Here is a 25,627-nt window from a genome sequence, read left to right as displayed (position 1 = left end):
TAAACTTAAACACGCTACCCTAGCCTTTAAAATGAAACAGAGCTATTTTCTTCCATAATCTCTCTTCCCAGATTGTGGACACTTTTTCCCTTTTTCCTTTGTAGGACCCCAACCAAGAGTCTTCTTCTGAGGCTATTCTTAAGTGATTTGTGATTACTGTTTCCTGAAAGTCTTTTCTTTGATTTCTGTGAGATTTGGAAGGATTGAGGTCCCTCAATTTTCCCACTGTCATCATAAAACACCAATACCAAAAATGCTCACCTTTCATCAAACTTGACAGCCCCTTCCTGCCCCCACAGCTCAGTGAAATCCCCCAACAACTTAAAAGGAAGCATGCCCCTCTTTGCAGTTGCCTAGGCTGGGAGTACAGATAGGGCTCTTGGCTTTGTGGAAATTTATGTCTTTCCAGAGAAGTCGACATTACTTCCATCAACGTCAAAGATGCAGCTGATTAATTGCAGGCATGCTGCAGTTTCTCATGCCAAATGCTAAGTATTCAATGCAGCCTGACGACCCAGAGGACATGTGAAGAGCTTGTTGGAGCCAATAAATGTAGTTAATTAAAAAAAAAAAAAAATCAATGCCAATTTCTCCAACACCTCCTCTTTTACAAAGGGAATCTATTTTCTTCTCTTGACCAACACAGGGTGGGAAGGATTCAAGCAGCACTGCCTCCCTCTTCTGACCCTTTAGGTTCTCTCCAGTGACAAAGTCCCAGGAAAATGTCAGCGTTCTCGGGCGCGACAAACACACCACCATCACCTTTGTTTTGCTTCCCCGCTCCCCGGGCAGCTGGGCAATCACACTCTGCTTCTCTCCACCCAACTGAGACCACTTTCTCTAAGTCAAAAGGGCACTTCACACCTTCTGTGGCTAACTACAAGTGTTTCTCCAATTAAAAAGAAAAAAAAAAATCCCCACTCAAACCACCCTCTCCACCAGCTGCCTGGCCTTTCCTTCCTTCCCTTCCCAGCTTAACTTCTTGAAACAGTTGCTGCCATTCTGTCATCCACCCCTCACATGGCGCCCCTACCCGCTTCAACCTGGCTTTGGGGGACCATAGTGCCGGGGCAACAGTTCTCACTAAGGTGCCCATGAGAAACAGTGCTCCGTCCCCATCGGGCTAAACCTCCCAAACCGGGAGCAGAAAGGACCCCTTTTTTTTTCTTTTTTTAAAAATTTTTATGTATTTATTTGTCAGAAAGGGAGAGAGGGAAAGGGAGCACAAGCAGGGGGAGCGGCGGGCAGAGGGAGAGGGAGAAGCAGGTTCCCCGTGGAGCAGGGAGCCCGATGCAGGACTCGAGCCCAGGACCCTGGGATTATGACCTGAGCCGAAGGCAGACGCTTAACTGACTGAGCCACCCAGGCACCCCAGAAAGGACCCATTTTCTAAAGGGAGCTGCAAATAAAGGGGCAATACCCCCACCCCGAAGAGATGGGAGAACTGACTGCTCCCTACAACCACCTCCCCCCACATCTCCATCCCCCAACTCCCAAACTGGGAGGAGGGTAGAAGAAGGGACTCAGAGTCTTCGCGTCAGAGTCTTGGTTTAGGTAAAAGTGCTGTCGTGTGGGGGCAGGAGGGGGGGAAGGGAATGAAGAGACTTTGTCACAGAGACTAGGCATGCCCACAAAAAGGAGAGACTGACCCTTCATTCCCCAACTGGATACAACAACAAACATGCTGATTTGCTCTGCCCCTACCAGACCAAACGAAAGGACAACTGCAGAGAGATGTCAGGACAGAAAGAAGCCTTAACCCCCAGTTCTGCTTGCTTCACAGAACACTGACGAAGGTGACCAGTTAGAACATGTCACCAGTACCCATCCAAAAGGGCTTCCTGCCAGAACAAGGGGATCCCAGCACCAGTTATATTAGAGGCACTTAGCCGCCCCCTTTCCTTCCTCCCCACCCAACATAGGAGATTTGGTTGGAGCCCAGAAGAAGGAAAGGGAGGAGGGGTCCCAGAGGCAGACCATCCCTCCTCCCCACTTCAGGTCCCTCACACCACAAGCCTGGCCAGTGATAAGCTCAGGGAAAGCCTTAAATCAAATGCCTGTGGTATTCCCAGAATATCCAAATAAGTGGCACACGATAGGCTTAATCACTATTTGTTGAATAAATGACTGAAGAGCTCCTTGTCCTTTCTGCCTCATTTTGTTCATTCACTCCAGCCACAAATATTCGCTGAAGGTTGATTCTATACAATTTAATCATGGAAAGGCGATTAAGACATGTTCCCCACCCTCCAGAAAGTTACTAGAGAACAGAAGCAAGTACAGACTTGCATCTGTCACAAGCACTTGTAGGAACCATGGCATGGCAGCAGTACAAAGTACCAAAGACATTAACTCAAAAATCCAAACCACCCACTCAAGTATACCCTCCCAGCTTTCTCTCGTCAGTTTACATATGGCATTCTCACGTCCGCCTTTTCGGTGAACGCTGGTCTTTTATCCCTCCTGCTAAAATGCATTTACCCTTAATGTGTCAAGGGTAGTGGTTAACACACCACCATCTATGTGTGATATCCTGGAGAAAGCCAGGAAAATCCATATTCCTTGGATCTAGGGTAAGCCAAAAAGATTTCAGTGCACAGCCTTGGATGAGGCCCTGGAGAAATGTCAAGGTACGTATGGCCTTTCTTGGAACACCATGGTATGTGATGCAGCACAGCGTAAATGCTGTACGTTTAGGATAAAGGTGATGCCAGTGATGTACATTTCCCCTCAGACAGCATCTTGCCCACAGAAAGATAGTCATGCATTGTGGAGAGCCAAACTACTATACCACCTATCCAGAAATCACATGGGATTTACAGGTTGTTTATCAGCAGACTCAGAATTAGCATTTAGGGCGCCTGGGTGGCTCAGTTGGTTAAGCGACTGCCTTCGGCTCAGGTCATGATCCTGGAGTCCCGGGATCGAGTCCCACATCGGGTTCCCTGCTTGGCAGGGAGTCTGCTTCTCCCTCTGACCCTCTTCCCTCTCGTGCTCTCTGGCTCTCATTCTCTCTCTCTCAAATAAATAAATAAAATCTTTAAAAAAAAAAAAAAAGAATTAGCATTTAAAGTCTCATATTTGCAGAAAGCAAATCACTCTATATAATCTCTAGTTCCCTTGTAATCACTAACTTACAGTCCTTCAGCAACCATTATTGCTTCTCACATATATTTTTGACAAGAGGTTTTTTTTTTAATGATCATTCTTCACCGTTATTAGAAAATAATATATGCTCAATACAAAAACAAATCTAGAAAATACAGCAAAGTTGATAGAAAAAATATCATGCAAATTTTTACCAACTCTGTTAATATTCTGGTATATTTCCATTTAACCTCTGTTTGATTTAATAGCTATTTGGAATTAATATGCCCCATAAGCCAACTCTGGTAAAAATCACCAATGAACTAGGATATAAAGTGCCATCTGTAATCTCTTCCAATTATGAACAAGGTTGGAGCTGCAGGACTATAACACAACCAGTAGATTCAACTTTAAAAGCTTAAATTCAGTGGAGAGAAAATTGGTTAAGTGGGTTATTTAATAGACACATAGACCAATGGAATAGAATAGAGAGCCCAGATATGGACCCTCAACCCTATGGTCAAATAATTTTCGACAAAGCAGGAAAAAATATGCAATGGAAAAAAGACAGTCTCTTCAATAAATGGACAGCTATATATAGAAGAATGAAACTCGACCATACTCTTAGACCATACAGAAAGATAAACTCAAAATGGATGAAAGACCTCAATGTGACACAGGAATCCATCAAAATCCCAGAGGAGAACACAGGCAGTAACTTCTTTGACATCGGCCACAGCAACCTCTTTCAAGACATGTTCCCAAAGGCAAGGGAAACAAAAGCAAAAACGAACTTTTGGGACTTAATCAAGATATAAAGCTTCTACACAGCAAAGGAAACAGTCAACAAAACAAAGAGGCAACCCACAGAATGGGAGAAGATTTTTGCAAATGACACTTACAGACAAAGGGCTGATATCCAAAATCTATAAAGAACTTCTCAAACTCAACCCCCAAAAAACAAATAATCAAGTCAAAAAATGGGCAGAAGACATGAACACACACTTCTCCAAAGAAGACATACAAATGGCTAACAGACACATGAAAAGATGTTCATCATCATTAGCCATCAGGGAAATTCAAATCAAAACCACACTGAGATGCCACCTTACACCAGTTAGAATGGCAAAAATGGACAAGGCAAGAAACACCAAATGTTGGAGGTTGTGAAGAAAGGGGAACCCTCTTACACTGTTGGTGGGAATGCAAGTTGGTACAGCCACTTTGGAAAACAGTGTGGAGGTTCCTCAAAAATTAAAAATAGAGCTACCCTAGGACCCAGCAATTGCACTCCTGGGTATTTACCCCAAAGACACAGATGTAGTGAAAAGAAGGGCCATATGCACCCCAATGTTCATTAGCAGCAATGTCCACAATAGTGGAAAGAGCCAAGATGCCCTTCAAAGGTGAATGAATAAAGAAGATGTGGTCCATATATTCAATGGAATATTACTCAGCCATCAGAAAGATGAATACCCACCATTTGCATCAACATGGATGGAACTGGAAAGGATTATGCTAAGTGAAATAAATCAAGAAGAGAAAGTCAATTATCATATGGTTTCACTTCTTTGTGGACCATAAGGAATAGCGTGGAGGACATTAGGAGAAGGAAGCGAAAAATGAAGGGGCGGAATCAGAGGGAGAGATGAACCATGAGAGACTATGGACTCCGAGAAACAAACTGAGGGTTTTAGAGGGGAGGGGGCGGAGGGATGCGTGAGCCTGGCGATGGGTATTAAGGAGGGCACGTACTGCATGGAGCACTGGGTGTTATACGCAAACAATGAATCATGGATCACCACATCAAAAACTAATGATGTACTGGATGGTGACTAACATAATAAAAAAAAAAAAGTGGGTTATTTAATGTATGTATGCAAGCTGGCACTCTTCACTTTTCTATTTGTCTTTCCATGAGCCCAGCACTTGGAGTAAGTTTGTCCAAGCTTTTGGGAAACAATCACTTCAGATATAAACCCCGTTAAACAGAAGTTCCTCTGATCGTTCAAAAAAGGATAATTTCATGGGCAATTCTTAGAGGCCCAAAAAACCATAGTGTTAGCGGTGGGTTTTTAGACAAGTATACAATTGCCATTATTTGTCAAGATATTTAAAAAGGATTTTATTTTCATCCCAGTCTTCCATTACAGACATGCTATTCAATGACAGCTAGGATAAAAATTATGGGCTTACCTGATTAAGAAATCATGCAGTCCAACATCAAAATACCTGTCCAAAGAAGACACAGACAAGTATGTCAGTAAAAGAAATGTACAGCAATGGTGGACTTGACCAAAAATATGAAATTTACATTCAGAGCATGGTAAATCAATCAATCACTCTCTAACAGTGGTTCTCAAAGTATGACCCCTGGAGTGGCCACAGCAGCATTACCTGGGAATTTGCTGGAAATGCAAACTCTCAGGCCCTACAGCTCAGCATACTGATGCACAAATTCTGGGGGCGGGGCCCAGCAATTAGATCTGACAAGCCCTCCAGGCGATTCTGACGCAGAACCACTGCTCTATGAAAGCAAAAGTGTCTCAGCAAGACTATGCGCTCTCTCTAGAAAAAAAAAAAAGGCCATAAAAGTAGATTTCACCACTTTGACAACAGGTGAGTCCTTTTATAACACTGGTTATCTCAGATGTTCCCTCGCTCAAACATAAATGAAATATTTTACAAGTACAAAACCATGCTGGCCAAAGTTAAGAACAGGGGTGGGGTGGGGAAGGGTCAGCTCTGTCCTTCCATGTCCCTCCTGGCCATAGTCCCTGGAGCTTTTAACCAGAGAGCAACCCTGTCCATAGCTGGGTTGGCCCTGGGAGGGAAGGGAGGAGAGACGCTCCATGAACATGCTGGTGAGCCGGCCACTGTGCTTAGCCTCACACCGGGCAGCCAGTAAACACTGGGCAGTGGTGGACCCTTTCAGAGTTGGCTTCCCCTGCCACCACCAAACTGGCTTCATCCATATGAATGGCAATGCCTTGGTTTCTCTAATTAGCTCATTTATTTCCCCTAAACCTCTGACCACTTAGCCAGGGTCTTTCTCTCCCCTTTGGGTCTGGCTGTGAGCAAAAAGACTGGGTGGCTGGAACCACGATGTTGCTGCCCACCACGCATGACCACTACTCCTAATACCTAGATGGCGGTCATTGTGTCCCACCCAACAGACCGGCCTCCCGGGTTAGCGATCTGCCCAAGTAAAGCCTGAGTTAATTCTGTCCCTACAGACAATGAGCAACAGACACAGAAATTTACCCTACAGTGGGGCCTGACTGCCAAGGCCTTGACTGTCCCTAGCTCCCAGCATCACCCCTCCCCCGTCCCTGGAACATCCCAGCACGCCTGGCACCTCACCTCACCTGACATAGAGCAGATGATTACTGACATTAAAATAGGATTCCTTGGGGTACCTTTAAATGGCAAGCTTCCTTTATGTGCTCAAAATCTGTTTACCGGTCATGGACACGGGGTAGAAGAGAATAGAGCAACAAAGCCAAAATATAAGGTACCTCATTCCCTGTGTCACTTACCTGAAGTCATCACATGATTCAGGGAAAATGGAATTCAAGATACATAAATTCCACTTACTCATAAGTCTTCTGAAAAGAGCTCTAAAGGGAGATGTACCTGCAGGGTTAGCTGATTCGTTTCAGTTGATATTACATTGACCTGAGGAGAGGCTAAGTACTTCCTACAATCATATTTAACACAGATTTTTGAAAAAAATGAAAGACAGAAATGATCCCTCCTCTCAACCAAAACCACGGCTATATTCCTCGGCCACATAAGTAAATATTCATATGACAGATAGCAATTGCAAGTTCGCCAGGATCTGCAATATGGGAGATACAAGTATGTTTAGATTAGAACAAAGATTTCAGCTTCTTTCATTCATCCAAAACCTATTCAGCCTTTTCAATGATATGAGCCACAGAAAGCATCAGATTCTGTTGCTGGAATCATAGCATAAAGTAGACACAGAAAGGAATCACAGAGTACCACAATATGGGAGGGAGGAAGCCGACTCTGAGGGAGTAATGAGAAACCTAATTATATTCATAGAAATGATTACTTAGTATCTAGAAGGTGGCAACTACTATGTTCAGTGCACACATACACAAGCCACTGCAGTGAGGCTGGTACTGGCATCTCCATTCATGAGTGCAGGAACTAAAGCTCAGAGGGTAAGTAACTTGCAGTGCTCACAGCTAGTAAAAGACAAATCTGGGAGTCAAACTGGAATTGCCAAGTCAAGCCATGAATTGCTTGCTCTTCCCCCTAAAAAGCACAGGCTCTCACTGCCTCTCATTATTACTAATTGAAAATGACTGTTCATTTTAAGAACAGGTCCCTTTCCACCTGCCCTGATTTCTGCTTCTTCCAACGTGGCTGCCCTGCCCCAGGCAAGCCCACCTGCTCTGCTTCCCTGAGCACACCTGCCCCGCAGGTGCCATCCGTCCCCTTGGGTCTTAGAATCAAGTCAGGCTCTGGGAAGTTATGTAACCTCTGGGCTTCAAGTTTTCCATGGGAAAATGGAGATCCCTTACTCATGGAAGGTTATGAGAATTAGGTGATATAACATAAATACAGGGCTTAGCACAGTGCTTGGTAAACCCGTGAGTACTCAATAAATAGTAATCTCCTTCCCTCCAATTTTTAAGAGTTGTTTTAATGGAAGCCCAATTCCCAATAACTCAGTAGGAGAAGGAAGCCACATAAAAAGGAAATAAAAGGTCTCACTATGCAGCCCACGAAGAGAGGGCACTGAATCCAGGACGCAGCCAGGGCCTGAGCAGTGGAGTAAAGGGTAGTACAGCTGGAAAGCTGAGGGACAGGCACAGAGCTTAGGAAACAGGCAGGAGAGCAGGAAGACCAATTATTCCATGGAGGCCTCATAGACAGCCTTGAAGTTGCATGCGAGAGCCAGCAGGGCCTACAGGGGAGCGGGATCTGGCCACCAGGCAGGGAAGGTATCCTCCTGCCCTGGTCCTGACTGGCATCTCAGTAAGAAGGACCAGTACACAGTAGTGCGTGCCCAGCTTCACCTGTTGCCGTGGTGTCCCCTAAAGTTTAGGGCTTAAATATACAGAAGTAAGGGATTGTGTTTCAGAACATTTCTTCTTATGCAAACATGACTGGTCACGGATGGAATTTGGGGCCGGGACAATGAGGGTCTTTAAGCATCCTGTGTAAGGCAAGTTTACGATGGAGAATACTATAATGAGTTAACAGTCACTTGGAAACCAGTGGAATGGAGAAGGTCAAGGATGGGGATTAGCATCAGAAAACGTACCAGGAAAAACGTTAAGGGGAAGAAAATGGAACTTCCTCACAGGTATTTACATCTTACTCCTTTGCTACGTCAGTTCATCTGTGTGGACATTCATTCACAGATACTTTGTCAGAGCCTTCTAAGTGCCGGGCATCGATCTAGCCCTGAGGATGGGGGCGGCGGGGGGTGGAGAGTAACGTAACAAGGTCCTACTTCTCATGGCACTCACAGTCTAGGTGGGAGAGATGAACAATAAATAAGCACTTAGATAAGGAAGATAACATCAGAGAGCAGAGAATGCACACAAGGTGACAGGACAGAGAAGTGGGCCACACAGCCGCTCAGGGAAGTCCTCTCTGATGAGGTGACACTTGGGTTGAAATCTGTACAGTCAGAGAGGATGAGCTACGCAAAGACCAGAGGGAGAGTGTTCCGGGCAGGAGGACAGCTGGGTAGAGCCCCGAGGTGGGAAGGAATGTGGCAGGTTGGAGGAAAGGATGCAGGCCAGCAGGACCGGGACAAGACAAGGTAGACGGGGGCCGGGACTAGATCTGAGGAGGCTGTACAGAAGGAGTCCGGGCTTCATTGTAACATCGATGCGAAGCACTAAAGGGTCTTTAACAGGGGAACGGTATTTTTTTTCATTTGTTTAAATTTTATTCATTTAGGGGGTGAGGGAGTGGTATGCTTTGATTTATGTATCAAAAATTACACTCTGGTTGTCCTGAAGGGAAAGGATGGGAACAGAAGCGGGCGGGGAGCCACGGTCGTCTAGCTGAGAGGTGACGGGGACTCACCCCAGGATGGAAACGCTGGAAATGAGGGCGGAGACAGGGATGGATTCAGAGAAGATTCTGTGGTTGAGTACAAAGACTTGCTCATAGACTCATGCAGGGTGGGGACGAGGAAGTGAGGGAAGGAGGAAGGGAGGGAGAGAAGGAGGGAGGGAAAAATAATCTGCAAAAGAGCTGAGTGCCTCACATCATGCAGTTTCACACCAGGCAACCCAAAGGCTCCGCCAGGCCTCGGCTGCTTCTGGAGGCTCCACAGTAATGCTTGGTGGCCTGCATCCAGACTGAGGGGATGACGATGTTCTGTGACTGGCTCAACTTGGAGAACGGCTCACCTGCTGGAAGAACTGGAAATCATGGCAATGGTTTGGGGTCTTTTTAATGAATTTATTGTGGCAAAATCCACATAACACAAAACTTCCTCTTGAACCATTTTTTATGTGTACAGCTCAGTGGCATTAAGCACACTCACTCACACTGTTGCACAACCATCACCACCGTCTGTCTCCAGAACTTCTTCAACCTGCCTCACACGAAACACCGGGTTTCCTCTTGACCACAGTAAAGCTGATTTGGACTCCTTCCAAAGGGTTCAGGGGTGCCCCCTCACATAGGGCTGTGTCTTTAATTTCAAAACAGAAGCCAACCAATGCAGTCTAGAAATATTATCTCGCTCAATTTTTCTGTGTAGATGTAAAAGGTGCCTTAAGGAAATACAGTGAAAAGGGAATATGCTTTTCTTTTCTTATTTTGGAATTGTATGCCGGGCTCTGGGCTAGGCCCTCTGGGTACTACCTCTTTTCGTCCTCTCCACCTGCCAGAGTAGATTCCTGCTATATAAAGCCTCATGTCCTTATCCCTTATCACATAGCCAGTAAGTTGCTACATCAGGATCTAGCTCAGAGTACCAAATGCCAAAGTCTTTGCTTTTTCCCTTCGTGTGTTCAGCCACCGACTCGTTTCACAAATATTTACCATGTGCCAGGTAGTGGGAATTCAGTGATGCACAGCCCAGAACCCCTGCTTCAAGGGAAGTAGAGCCTAGTTAAGAGATGGCAGAGCCAACAAGATTCAATACAGTGTGAGTGATAACAAATGTTCTATCCCCCAAGGGACTGCAAACTCCACGATGGCAAGAACCAGAGCCAGCCACCAAGCAGATTCTCAGTAAATACATGGTGAGCAAACCGAAGTGTGAACGGTGTCTTGTAACAGGACACCGATGTCTCTGCTCTGGCACTTGGCACGGTACTGCAGAATGAAGATGCCCAAAGTGGTTACTTAATACGCCAAGTACCATATGTAAATATATAAAAATACCCACAGACAGAAATGGGGCTTCTCTCCTGAAATAAGATGCCCAGCAAACTGTAGCACATTACTTCTTAGCACCTTCTGAGAAAATCATCTCTCCTAGCTACCAGCCCACGGTAAGCCAGGACTGCCTCAAGACACATGAGAAACAGTGACCTTGCGTGTATTATTCTTGGTTCCTTCCAGAAATCAAAAAATAGGAAGTCTTCTATGCACGGATGCGGTATAGAATTTTTCGTTGTCTGAATGTCAACCAGGAGCAGCACTGGGAGGCAGCTTCAGCTTGCTACATAAAAAGGCAGTTTCGAACGAGCTGCAATGTCCTACCCACGGCCGTGAACTTCCCATCACAGGGTGAGCGGGAGCATGGATTATGAGGGTGTTTAGAGAAGAGGGAACCACCGCATAGAAAGCTGGAATGGAGATCCAAGGGTCTGCCTAGCCTCAGGCTTCTGAGTCCCTGTCCTAGTCACTTTCAGGAAGCGCCTCCCAGTCCGAACGCGCTCTGGCACAGCAGAAGCTCCGATGACCCTCAGCACACTCGCAACCGCGCCTGGGCCGACGCCCCCTCAGCTGCTTACGCTTACTTAGTACCACTATGATCGCCGTGCCTGTAGAGCCTCCCAGGCCGCTGGAATTAGGCCTGTTGCGCCTGACACAGAGCTGCACATGTGTTTACCCCCGCAGCAACCTCCGCTTTGGCAGAGGGGGTCAGCCCCACACAGCATGTCCATGGCAGAACTCGGAGCAGAACCACACAGGGTTCAAGGACGTGCTCTGCCCTGCCAGGCTGCCTGCCTTGCGGGCTCCCGGTTCCTCCCAGGCTCGTCCGGGCTGTTTGGGAGCTAGGGATAAACACAGCAAGGAGTCGTGGCCAGAAGCTGCCAATGCCATCGAACTGGTGAGGTACGTTTTAGAACCACGGTTGTTACGGCTGCGTAGCAGGCCGCACGCAGGGCAGCGTTCGCGTTAAGTACCACGTTGCTCTATGTCTTCAACCTACAGTCCTCAGCGTCTCCTCTCCAGCCGTGGTCACCCGGTTAGTGGGCCACCAAAGTTTAGCCCTCCCATTCCCGCCTGCGAAGTGTGAAAACGGACTTAGTTGGAAGTAAAAACCAACAAAATGACTAGGAGAATAAAGTTTATCGCCAGACTCTAGAAGCCCTGATCACTTCTGGCTGGGCTACCTCACTTCATTTCAGAGAATGGAAAAGACCTTCAAGTCTGTCTGCACGGACCTCCTTCCTCACTTGACAGACTAGGAAATGGGATAAAAAAGATGAGGTAATCTGAAACACCTCTACCACCAGCAGCAGAGCTGTGGCAAGCAGTCCCTGAGACCCTATTTCATCATTCGACGTGTCCCCACACAGCTTCCTCCCAGTCTCAATTGGTACATTTTCGGAGAATGCCCCAGACTGGCAACAGGCTTCCTGACGACATCACATAGTAAGTGGCACCACGTTATACCATGTCCATCTCCCTCTGCAGACGTCACATGAAGGCAGAGCCTTCAGGATGCCTCTTGCAGGGGCTCCCTCTCCCTTACACTCCTTCCACTGTCTGGGCCTGTCTGGACCTGACCTGCATATCAATTTGAGATTCAGAGCCTGCTGACAGTCAAGAATAAAAGGTGATGCTGGGGGTTATCTACAGTAGCCAAATTATAGAAACAGGCCAAGTGTCCATCCATCGACTCATGAATGCATAAGGAAGATGTGGTGTGTGTGTGTGTGTGTATACACGATGAAATATCACTCAGCCATAAAAAATAATGAAATCTTGCCATTTGCAACAACATGGATGGATCTAGAGTATTATGTTAAATGAAATAAATCGGTCAGGGAAAATAAACACTATATGATTTCACTTATGTGGAATTTAAGAAACAAAACAAATGAGCAAAAGGTTGGGGGGGGCGGAGGGAAGAGAGAGAGAAGCAAACCAAGAAACAGATTCTTAAGTATGGAGAAGAAACCGATGGTTACCAGAGGGGAGGTGGGTGGGGGCTGGGGGAAATAGGTGATGGGCATTGAGGGCATTTGCTGTGATGAGCACCGGGTGTTGTATGGAAATGTTGAATCACTGTATTGTGCATCTGAAACTAATATTACACTTTATGTTAACTAACTGGAATTTGAACAAAAACGTTTTTAAAAAACTGATGCTGGGGGATCAGGGAAAAGTAAAAGTGAACTTAGGCCAGTAAGACCCCAGTTGACAGTCAAAGCACATTTGGCAAAATACCAAAGTCTGATGGGAAAGTAGAAAGTAAGAACTGCAGCCCACGAAGACAAATTCTAAAAGGCAAACAGTAAAAACAAACAAACAAACAAAAAACAGTGCTGAGTTTTCACAGGACATGTTCTTCACTGCATCAGATAAGTATGTGTGCCATCGGATTATTAGGGAGCAAATTCTGGGAAAACAGCCCCAAAAGCCTGGACATCTGGGTGTTTCACAATGTCGGAGAAAGAAAAAGAGAGAAGGTACCAGTTCTGGGCATAAAGAGCTCAGGAGTGAAGAGCTTTACAGTAGAAACCACATCTCCCAAGATGTGGAATTAGAAATTCAAGGTCTGAGCTCCGGCTGGCTGTCTCACTTAATAATATCTGACCATGGGCAGAAAAATCACCACTCCACGTCCCGGTGTTTATAACTGTGGCACAGAGATAATACCCACGGCACAACAAGGAACAAATACAGGGGAACAAGTGGCTCATAAACCTTCTACAAATGTTCAAGATTATTTTCTTTCCTCCTCAGACTTTATGAAGTTCCTAAAGGCTCTTCTCCAAACTGCATTAATGCCATATGCATTCATTCATCCAGCAAATATTTATTGAGCACCTGCTAGATGTCAGACACTGCAAGAGATGCCTGGGATACAACAGTGAACAAGACAGCTAAGTTCCTATCCTCGTGGATATTCCAGAAACACTCCTTTGTCTGATAGGTGATTTGAAAATGTTTTCTCGGTCTGTAGCTTGTCTTTTTATTTTCTTAAAAGTATCTTTTGGGGGCGCCTGGGTGGCTCAGTCGTTAAGCGTCTGCCTTTGGCTCAGGTCATGATCCCAGGGTCCTGGAATCGAGTCCCGCATCGGGCTCCCTGCTCAGCGGGAAGCCTGCTTCTCCCTCTCCCTCCCCCACTCCCCCTGCCGTGTTCCTGCTCTTGCTCTCTCTCTGTCAAATAAATAAAATCTTAAAAAAAAAAAGTATCTTTTGAAGTACAAAAGTTTTGAATTTTTAAAATTCCATTCATCAATTTTTTTTCAATTGCAGATTGTGTGTTTGGTATCATTATGTAAAACATCTTCGCCTGACTCATGGTCCTAAAGATTTTTTTCTCTTTTTTTTTGGCTTTTATATTTAAGTCTTTAATCTATTTTAATCTATTTTAAGTTAATTTTTGTGCACACTGTGAGGTAAGAGTCTAAGTTCATCTTGCTTTTCATCTCTTCATGTAAAAATGTCTCCTGTACATATCTGGCAATGTGGAGGTCATCGGCAGCTTTGACAAGTGCAGTCTCATCGAGCGGTGGAAATGGAAGCCAGACCAGAGCAGAGCAGAGTGAGTGAAAAGGACAGGAAGCAGAGACAGTGGGATATAAATAACTCTTATGATCAGTTTGGTTCTGAAGAGGAGGGGTAAGAGTAGTAGCTGCGAGTGAGACAAATGAGGTTGTTTCTCGTTTATCTGAGGGGGGATTTTCCACTGTGACAGGTGATGGGTGCAAATGCCAGCAGATTTAGTGGAGGCAAGAATTTTAACAGAATACGAGGCAAAGCTATCATGAGAGAAAAGTGGATAGCGCTTAGGCTGCTCCCACTGGAAGCCAACTGGCAGCGACCCCCAGAGAACCTCACTTGGGTTGGAATTGAGATGAAGGGCAGCTGGCTCCAGAGCCATAGGAGATGGTGACAGAATGCTCTTCTTTCTTCCAGGCAGCATTCATGCCCACAATGCAACCAGAAGCAGCAAGACAAAGGGAGAGAAATCCACATCCCTGATGGCACTACTGATAAGGCCCTGCAGATCCTGCCCCCTGGGCGGCCTTTGACAACCCAACTACTGAGTTATCTCCAAATGCAGACTAATATCTGACTTTTGCCTTTTAATTCTCCTTCAGGAAAATTATGCAGAGACATGGGCCTCAGCTTCTATTTATAAAGTAAACTGGGCCCAAGACACCCAGTGCTTCAGAAGCCACAATAAAGTAGGTCAGGCCTCAAAAGGCTGGGGACTGGGAACTGAGCAATAAGTCAACACTCACCCAAAAAATGCCACCAGGTCACAAAAATTTAATACAAAGCAAACGTTAACACAATCTTAAAAGTTGATAATGTCTTCTCTACATATATGTTTCCAATCATGTTATTAAAATCTCATTTGAAAATATAGCTTTTCTCTTGTAGACACAACATTACAATGAGGGATCCTTCATGATATGTGTTTGATGAAGCTGCCCACTGTGGTTGGGAAAATTGCCATCACATGATTAGGTCAATGATCTAGTTTTGCCCCTTGGAATCATCAAACATTTGGTTCTTCCACTGTCAGTAATCCAAAGCCAACCAACTTGAAAAGACAGAAATGAAATTCAAGTGCATTTAACTGGAGTGAGGTACATAGGTTTTTCCTCCTTTTTACAGGGAAACAAAAGATTCTTTACTATAACTGAAATTCAAAAATAATGGTCGTTACACCTAAAAGTGATACTTAATAACAAATTTTAGCAGACACATGAAAAAATGTTCATCATCATTAGCCATCAGGGAAATTCAAATCAAAAACACATTGAGATACCATCTTACACCAGCTAGAATGGTAAAAATGGACAGGGAAAGAAACAACAAATGTTGGAGAGGTTGTGGAGAAAGGGGAACCCTCTTACACTGCTGGTGGGAATGCAAATTGGTACAGCCACTTTGGAAAACATTGTGGAGGTTCCTCAAAAATTTAAAAATAGAGCTACCCTAGGACCCAGCAATTGCACTACTGGGTATTTACCCCAAAGACACAGATGTAGTGAAAAGAAGGGCCACTGGAGGAGATGATGCTAAGTGAAATAAGTCAAGCAGAGAAAGTCAATTATCATCTGGTTTCACTTATTTGTGGACCGTAAGGAATAGCACGGAGGACATTAGGAGAAGGAAGGGAGAAATGAAGGGGGGGAATCGGAGGGAGAGACGAACCATGAGAGACTATGGACTCTGAGAAACAAACAGGGTTTTAGAGGGGAGGGGTGTGGGCGGATGGGTTAGCCTGGTGATGGGTATTAAGGAGGGCACGTACTGCATGGAGCACTGGGTGTTATACGAAAACAATGGACTGTGGATCACCACATCAAAAACTAATGATGTACTGTATGGTGACTAACATAATAAATAAAAAACAAAAAACAAAAATAAAAGAAATTCAATATTAGTCTCATTCTCACTAAACTATATCCTTTTCCTCCCATTTTATTTTCATATCTGTTATATATCAGAGCCTTGATAAGAATGCCTCTTTGGTATTTACCCCCTACTTGACTATCTAGGATATAATCAGATTCCAGAGTTTAAAAACAACCACATACCCAAGTCTTTGCAGCCTCTCCTATACTCACTAATTAGTAGCAAAACTTCTTAGTTTCTCCTTGGGCATCTCTTTCACCTAGATGGCTCCAGCTAATCAAAGTGAATATGACTATTTTTCCTTCTATAAATTTCCATCAACTTCTCTTTATTGAAATCCAAAGACCAAAATAAAGGGGGCCATACAGCAACAATTTGTCAATGGGAGAATAACCCGTATCACAATCCAGCAGAGGCAGGAGCGCAGACACGGTGACAGGGATGGGGCTGGAGTTCTGCAGGGCTGTGTCATGGCATAAGGCTTGAGGCTCGAAGCAGCCTGACACAAATGCTCTCACCGGGACTGCACAGGACAAACTGCACGAGTCTGATCAGCATAGCAGAGCCAGCAAGGAAATCAGATTGTCTCAAATCAAGAGACAGCAAGGCAGAGAGCTTACACACACAAAAGCTTTTGGCTTTTCATAAACCACCACGTAAACATTTGCTTTTGTTTTCCATAGTTATCATACCAGAGCCAGGGCAGGAGGCCACGCCTAGAGCAACTTCACCAGAGGTTCTTTGTTCAGACAGCATTCCAGACAGAGAAGTCATTTCTTGCAACTGACTGATGCTGCTGTTTGGTCTACCAGGAATCTGGCCTTCAGGGATGTGTGGGTTGGAACCTAAAGGGATCTTCAAAGTTCTTTAGCTTGCTGTCCTCAACCTGCTCACTCAAGCTGTCAGTGGTCAGCATCTGTGCTACTAAAATTAAACCCCTCTCCCTTTGGATGTTACCAAAAGTGACAGGGGCTTCAAAAGCAAAAGAGATCTTACTTCAAAAAATAGGAATTACATTGTAAATAGTCTCCAACAATTTAAAGTTCACAAATTTCAAGGAAAATTCAAATAGACTACCTTAAATAGAAACACCAAGGAAAAGTAGCATCGTACGCATACTACACCACAAACCCTGTTCTGAACATAAGCCCTTTCAAGAGAATAAAGAATTTAATTCCCTCCTCTTCCCAACAAATACTCATTGAGCCCCTACCTTGGGCCAGATACTGCCAGGTGCTGCAAAGAGCCTGCTTGTAATAGCGTACCACTTAGGGAGACAACCAATGAGTAAAGTACAAACTATAATAAGCCCAGCATACTACCAGAGAACCTTTCCAAGAACAAAAGGGCCTCTATCCCTGGGAGCCTGTTGAGAGTGACAATCCTCCAGTCCTCCCCTATGACTAGCAGATGAGGAAAAGCCCTCAGTCATAAGATCTTAACTAGTCAGAAAAGACCAAAGGCCACCGGGCTGACAAGAATGAGCATTCCCAAGCACAAACAATAAATACCACACCAGAAGGCTCCCAATTATTTGGTAGCGCTCATTTCATCCCAAGAAACTACTCCGTTCTGAAACTCCCACAGTTTTAAATTAAGAGCCAGTGGCCATATGTTTCTACTTAGTGTTGTGCTTTCTACTGGTCTCTTCACTGTTTAACTAGAAACTTCTAGCCGGCTTAGAGCCTATTAGTACCTCAAAGATGGTATGTTCTTTTTCAGTCACTTATGCTTGTAAAAAAACAAAAACAAAACCAAAAAATACCAGCTAGGAGAGCTAAAACAGATTTATTTTTCACAGCAGGGTATAACAAGTTATACAAAAAGTCATGTCGGTAATTATTCTATAAGATTCCTTTAAGTAGGGCACAGCTTTATACATGTAATAACCCCTCCTCCCCAAACATAAAAGTTTCGGTTTACCCCATTTATCTACAGGTAGAATTTTCCACAAGCTCACTACCTAGACGACAGTCACATGCCAATGAGCGAGTAGGAAAAAAAGGCAGAACGTGTATAACTACTACCACGAGCCTGGGTCTACAGGAAACTGGAGTCAAGCCACACAGTTGTTCATAACATATCGCCACAGGTTTGAAGTGGGAGCTCACGAACAGAAAATGTACTTGTCAGATAGGTAAAAGATACAGAACTACAGAAATCAGACAGGGGAACTAGGAGAGGACCCTAGTGCAGGATCAGTTTATTTAGGGACAAGCAGTCCCACACAGCCCATTCAGACTTCAGTTGGATTGTTTCATTGTAAAACTCACTGGTGTTAACATTCATGATCTGAAAGTCAGTGGTAATTAGCCATGGGAGGAGAAGAGTATCAACAGCAGAGCTTCTGAAATAGGTTTCTGCCAACTAATGGACACCTCTGCCCCACAGAGCAGTATTTCTTGAGCATTTTTTTCTACATGACCCACGTTAACAAACATATTTCATAGCTCAACCCAGCATTCACAGATATAGAGAGGTTGTGGCAGCCAGGCTCCAAGATGGCCCTCAATGGTCCCCATCTCTGACATTCACACCTATGTGTGGTCCCCACTGTGCCAGGACTGGTCTATGTGAAATCATGGCAGAAGTGATGATGTGTCGCTGCTGAGAGCAGGTCATAAAAGAGACTGTGGCTTCGGTCTGGGGGATGCTCTCTGGTTCTCTTTCTCCGATCTTGTGCTCTGGTGAAAGCTAGCTATGACATCATGAGTAGCCCTAATAAAGACCCATGTAACCAGGAGCTGAGCACCCCCTCGGTCCACAGGAGTGACCTGGAAGCAGGTCCCAGTGACTACAGCCCTGGCGAAAAGCTTGTCTTCAACCTGAGTCAAACCAACTGGCGAGGTGGCCCCTGGCCTCCAGAAATAATAGAGGCTTATTCTTTTAAACTGCTAAGTTTTGGGGTAATTGTTACACAGAAATAGATAACTACTACAGGCATATATATTCAAGAAACCTTACTTATTTTTACTCTGAGCAATTCATAGCGATATTTTCTATTCTGCTCCATTTTTCAGAAAGCTGTTTGCAACCCACTAAAATGAATATGACCTACCAACAGGTCATAACCTAAGTGATTCAACAGACACTTACAATATACCAATTATCTTGAGTCCCATGTATCCATATACACACATATGTACATATGTGTGTACATATAAACACACTTGTGAATATATATAGAGTATGTACTAGGAAACCATATCTATATCTATTATCTCAACTGATTCTCACAATAACTCGGAGTGAGGCAAGGATTAAAATCCCCACTTTCCAGATGAGTAAAATAGGATGCTCAAAAAAGGCTATTTAACTTGCCTGAGTCCATGAAATAAGAACAACAGAACTGGGCCCAGCACTCAGGCCTTCAAACTTCTGGTATTTCCCCAGATGCAATTCATTATATAAATTTCTCATTATATACCTATGTAAAGATTTATGTCTATTAAATATTTACTATATGCTTATCTTAATATAAATCTGTATAATAGATGACATTTTAAGTTTGTAATCTATTATGTAAATATCCTCGGGGACTTGCATTCAGTCATCCAGGACATCACTCTCTCCTGGTTTCCCTCAGACCTCACGGGCTGCTCCTTCTCAGATGTCTTGGCTGATTCCAAACTGTCGCTGTCACAGAGCCAGGGCTCCTTCTTCCTGGATCCTCTTCTCCATACACTTATTTCCATGGGCATCTCACCACCTCGTCTTAGAGTTTTAAATGCTATCTATAGGCTTAAAACTCCCAAAATGGCATTTCCAATTCAGACCTCTCTCTTATACTCCAGATCCATATATCTCCTTGCCTTTTTAAATATCTCCACTTGGATGTCTAGAAGAAATTTCAAACTTAGCACATCCAAAATTAAACTCCTGATGGACCCCTTGCACCTGCTCCTCCCATAGCCTTCCCTGTCGTTGATGGCAATTCCATGTTCCCAGCTGCTCGCTCGGGCCAAAAACACTGCAGTCATCCTAGACAGTGAGCTCATGAATCAACAGAACTGTGAGACAAAACAAACAAACAAACAAACAAACCAAACTTAGCATCTGTCTGCTTTAGCAGGGGAACAAAAGAATTAATAATGTCTCTTTGTGCTCACTAGACCATCATTAGACCATACCCGGAGGGTCATTCTCAATTTCAAGTGTCTACTTGAGAGACTGGCAGAGAGGAGCAAGCTTAGAGGGTACCAATCAGGAGGAGGAGGGGATGGCACAGGGAACCAGATAAAATTAATATGGACAAGTAATGGATCAGAAAACATGATGGAGTGATTGTATATTCAGGTAGATTTAGCGTAATTGTGATTATGACCAAATGGACTGTCTTGGGAGCTTCCCTATCACTCGATCACACTCCCTCATCCATCCATGAGCATACAGGATGTAGACAGTGAGTATGTAGAAATGACCAAGATATAATCCCTCTTTCACCGGGGTAGGGAAAGACCTACTGTACTGTGTCATAAATGACAGGATAGAAGGAAGAATGGGAGCTCTGGGAGCGTATACAATACAGAATGTGACATCTGGGTAGGCTGCTCCGAGTAAAGGAGCTCTGATCTGAGCTTTGAAGGTTGAGGAAGAGTTAACCAGAAGATGTAGTAGGTGGATGTAGAGGATACAGATAGATGAGGGAGGGAGGGAGGGAGAAAGGGAGGGGGGGAGAGGGAGAGAGAGAGAGAGAGAGAAAATGAACATTCCAGGCAGAGGACAGAGTTTATAAGAAATAGAGACAAAAGGAGATGATACGTCCCATTAGAAGAATGAAGGCAGGGACAGTATCTGCCAAATATTTTGGGCAAGGGCATAGGAGCAGAGGCAAATGGAAAGCAGAAAATAAATAATAATAGTGAACGGTTAGTATTAGAACTTATTTGATCCTCAGAACAACCCTGTCAGGATTGTATTACCAGCATCACCCTCTCCATTTTATAGTTGAGAGAGCTTAAGCCCAAAGATGTAAATAACTTGGCTAAGGGTTCTCAGGTGCTAGGTGGCTGAGGCGACATCCTAAACCAGAAGTGTGGCCCAGAGCCCATGGTGGTAAGCACTGCCCTCGTGCTGCCTCTCTGAACAGGCCCGTACATCACAGGACTTTAGAGTTTATCCTAAGGGCACTAGGGAGCCATTACACAGTTTAAAGCAAAGGAACACCTGGATAGAGATTTGCCTTCCAGAAAGATCCCACTCTTACCTAAAGGAAGGATGAAGAAGGGGCAAGAGTTCAAGAATGCAGTGGGGAGGCCAGTTCTGGGAGAAGGTGGGGGTCCTGCTATGATCGGCCTGAACCAGGCTTGAGCCAGCATGGACTAAGCTCACCGAGGACTTAGCACATAAAGAAATTGTGGCTCCCTCCCATTTCTTCCCACTTTCAATCAAGGACTATATTTAACCTCATAAAAAAAATGGTGTCTTTGGGCAGGTTTTATGAGATGGCTGCATAATGAATAAGCTTAAACACATAATGTCTGCTTTCAATGTTTTCTATATGAAGCTCCCCCCCCCCGCCCGGCGCTCTTTACAATGTGCTATTTCTGTCTTCTGGTGTGAAAAAAATAATTTTGTAATTTCATATTTTAAGTATTTTTCTAGGTTGAAAGTAAAATTCTCTATGATGGAATGTTTTTCTTAGACGAGTTCTCCATAATCTTTCTCTATTACTGAGTTTACCCTTGACAACAATTAAGACATGACACTCAGGTTAAATGCCATAGACCTCCTTTAAAATTTCTGCTGTAAAGCCACCATCAGGTCAGTGGGTCCTTGTTTCCCATTTTGTGTTCCCTTGTAACAACATTAGTTTTGAGTAAGAGTCTCATTAAGGATTTTTGCCTGAGGCCATGCAGGGATGTCAAACCTGGGAAATTTTATGAGGTGTTTGATTCGGCTAGAATACCAACTCTTGGGTGAATATGAAAATTCTTAGGTTTGGTATTTGAGTCTCCATGTTCACATCCAAGGGGCCCTCCCCTAGAGAATTCTCCTGAGAACCAAGTCTATGAAAGAGTGTTTCAACTCCAACTGGAGATGTCCATGGACATCGGTAGAGACATGTTTCTACTCAGGTCAACTTGGGGTCATTATATCTGGCAGAGTGCCTGATGGTGACTGTAATTTCTCAGAGATGCTCAGAGATGCCTTTTCTTTCTTTCAAATGTGTTAAAGGCCAGAGTTTTGCCCTGGTTTAACATGTTTTTCTTTCTCTTCTCTCCTAAACCATTACTTGGTCCACCACTCCATTCAGGCCCAATATAACTTGAAGGCCTATTGTAGCCTATGCGCCTGGAGTCCAGACCCTTCACCAGACATCAGGGAGCAAAACTCAAATACCAAACCTGAATCAGGGGCCACAGTACTAGTTACCAGGTCTCAAAACGGTGTGTTTCAGATACATAGTAGACTTTTGTAGGTTACTATTCTTACTAAAATGACTCATAATGTTCTTTGCTTCCTTCCATCTCTCAGTGGTTTGTAGAGGCTCTTTGTTAGGACATGGAAAAATCTTTAAGGACCATGCCCCCTACAGATAAGACCCCTTAGCCAATTTGAAGTAACAGTGAGTAAAGAAGAAGTAATCTTCTTCAAAGAGTGGCACTACAGACCCCTGAGGACAGAGACTTAGAAGTGACATGGGAGGAGCATCCATAACTTTCTCTTTAACTAAGGGCAGGCATTCAAGAGGTGTGTGCTATGGTTCATACGGTCCATGGGAAGTTTTCCTGGATTTACAGATAATTAGCGTGTACACAGCCTGACCTACAATTTCAGCTTTATAAGCTCCGCATATGAAATGGAAACACAGGAGTTGATAAGTTACCAAGACTAGACTACACTGAATGTCAGTTGCTATGGAGTAGAGAAAGAACATTACAGAAAGAGGCCCTGGTCAAGAGAAACTGAAGAAACACTTGGGGGAGGCTAAAAGACAAAATAATGATGTGGGGACAGTTGGAAACACTGTGAGTCATGGAGCACAAAATAAGATCCTCCAATTAGGCTTGCTTCTCTCTCAGGAAGCCTTTAATCGGTGTTTCCTCAACATTTATGTATTTAATTATGTAGAGCAATTATGAAGTTAAACTGACAGGCCCTCAGAGTGACTCTTCAGTCATTCCTCCTAAAGAATCCCAGTTTAGTTAGCCCTGGCCCCTGGTTTACTTTCCTCTCCTCTTTCACTCCCTGGCTCTGCTTGGCTAATCGCCCTACTTTCCAGAAGCCAGCAGAACACCATTCACCAACAATAACACAACCTTCTGCAAACCATCACATTTGAAATAACCTACACAGCACTTAAATACAGTGGTACCAAAAGTGAATAATATGAAACAAATGACTTTTTTTTTTTTTAATCAAAGAGACAGACTCTTAAAAGAATAAGCACTGGTGGAAAACCCATTCCTTAGGATTTTCCAGCTGACAAAATTTATCATAAACCATTCAGGAAAGCATTGTTTCTGTTGTCCAATTTTAGTATGGAAATTTTTTTCTCTTATACCAAACTTGATAACAGGATTCCTCCAAGACCCTATTTTAGTTTATTTGCTATCTGTGAATGTTTTTTTTACCTTATTCATTTCATTCATTCATTGAGCAAATAATAGTTGAACACCTACCATGTGCGAGGCATTATTTTGGCTCTCAGAATACACCAGTGAATAAAACAGACAAACATGGAGCTTCCATTCCAACAGGGAGAGAAAGAAGTAACTAAAAACATACATTATCAGTAAGTAGGACCATACAGTGTGTTAGGGGAGGGGAAGTAATAGAGGAAAACGAAAAAGTAGAGCAGGGTAAAAGGGATGCGTGTGATGTGGGCTACAATTTTAAACAGAACAGTCAGGGTAAGCCTCATTTTGAAGGTGACAACTGAGTCAAGACTTGAAAGAGAGGAGGAATCTGGGATGCAGACATGTGACACGAGGGCATTCACCCAAAAGAGAGGAAGGAAGAGGCAGATGATCTTCATGCAGGTGTCCCTTCTGTATTATGAATGACAGTGTAGATCTGTCAGGTTCTCCAGCAACCCTGGCCCTCTCTCCCGGGCCATTCACTATCCATTCACTATCTATTGCTCACGTCTCGGCACAATGAAACACACGTCCTTCCTAACTGTCAAAATGAATGTGCAAGAGGACGGCTCTGCGGCAACCACCAGGAACCTCCCTTCACACACTCCTGATCCTTGTCCTTCAAATGAATACCCCTGATGACCATTCCCTTTGAAGTCCAGAAAGAAACTCAAATAGATATCATGTGGTTCTGCAGGAAACCATGTTTGTCCTGAAAAATTACATCACAGGTGTAAAGAACAGCCCATGAAAACAACTCAAAATAACGATATGGCTTTAGGTTAAGAGAGACTGGGGACTTCATTATTCCTCTTTTTCACATTCTCCAGAGGCAGACTTCTCCTACCTTGTTGGAGAAAGATGAAGAGGCTTTCAAACTACAGTGTAATCAGCAAATCAAGCTCTCCTTTAGGCCAGCAGCCTGTGCAGGATTTAATGACATGGGGGAGGAACACTGACTGCCTGTGGCCAAAGTCAGCAGGAAGACAACCAAAAGCCTTGACCTGAGACAGTGATTCCTAAGCTGAATACTCTTGACTCTTGAGTTTGCAGAAGCTCCTAACTTTCTAAGCACACAAACTATAGAAAAGGTACTGTTATAAATTAATTATAAATACTGGGGACAAATCCCCTATAATTAATAATCCCAGTAGTTGGTGTGATTGTATAGGAAACACTGTTCCTGCCCCATAAGGAAGGTCTGGGTGTGGACCCTCATTGTCCACTCAAACGGACACACACCCGAGGCTGCAGATGGTTAGATGACTTAGGAAAGCAACCAGTCTCTTGATAAAAGCTCTAATTATTAATAATGTGAATAGCCAATATATGTTAAGAGAAAAAAAAAGAAGAAGATAGCAGGAGGGGAAGAATGAAGGGGAGTAAATCGGAGGGGGAGACGAACCATGAGAGACGATGGACTCTGAAAAACAAACTGAGGGTTCTAGAGGGGAGGGTGGTGGGGGGATGGTTAGCCTGGTGATGGGTATTAAAGAGGGCACATTCTGCGTGGAGCACTGGGTGTTATGCACAAACAATGAATCATGGAACACTACATCAAAAACTACAATGTAATGTATGGTGATTAACATAACAATAAAAAAATTTAAAGGAAATAATGTGAATAGCACTTTCAACATCGCCAGAATAATCCTTCAAAATGAGTGAAGAAGAAATGAGAAACTGATTGGAGTGGCTTCATTATGGGTAAGCATTAACTTAATATAGTCCTAGGAAGAACTCAGAAATTTGGCCTTTATCAGGCTATTACAGAAATTCATTTCCCTTAATTGTGAGAATATTTTGTGTCTACACATCTCTCTGTTATAGCTAGCAAATGTATTAATTAACATCCTGATTATACTTCTATCATTAGGGATAATCTGGGGGGGTAAGAAATTATGAAGGAAAATAACCCATGCCAAGTGCCTATTTTCCTTGACACAGAGCAGGATATGTAGGGTTGATGGGTAAGGACAAATATGTGAGAATATTAATTCAAGCACGTAAAATTCCTACATCAATTTTCAGAACTAGAGAATTTTAAAGCTGAAGAGGATCTTAAAGATCCCAATTCTATTCCCTCATTTAGCATTAAAGGAAACTGAAGCACAATGGTACAGCTCATCAGATGCCCCCTAGAGACACAAGACGACACAGAGCATGCAGTC

At 43.9% G+C, this 25,627-nt stretch overlaps 1 protein-coding gene across 11 annotated transcripts in view; it reads right to left on the bottom strand.

The window, feature by feature from the left end:
* HHAT (hedgehog acyltransferase) overlaps positions 1–25,627 on the bottom strand; it is a 347,597-nt gene that overhangs the window by 143,324 nt on the left and 178,646 nt on the right. For 10 of the 11 annotated variants that reach the window (XR_003523359.2, XR_003523361.2, XM_027613624.2 and 7 more), the window contains one exon: positions 5,284–5,319. The exons of the other annotated variant lie outside the window; for it this stretch is intronic. Coding sequence is in view for 8 of the 10 variants with exons in the window: in XM_027613624.2 (XP_027469425.2) it covers positions 5,284–5,319 (36 nt within the window). In the remaining 2 variants the exon portion in view is untranslated. The remainder of the gene's footprint in view (positions 1–5,283; positions 5,320–25,627) is intronic. 11 annotated transcript variants of the gene reach the window in all.

Source organism: Zalophus californianus, chromosome 10 (assembly GCF_009762305.2).
Source record: "Zalophus californianus isolate mZalCal1 chromosome 10, mZalCal1.pri.v2, whole genome shotgun sequence".
NCBI classification, from domain to species: domain Eukaryota; kingdom Metazoa; phylum Chordata; class Mammalia; order Carnivora; family Otariidae; genus Zalophus; species Zalophus californianus.
This window is presented reverse-complemented; position numbering and strand designations above follow the sequence as displayed.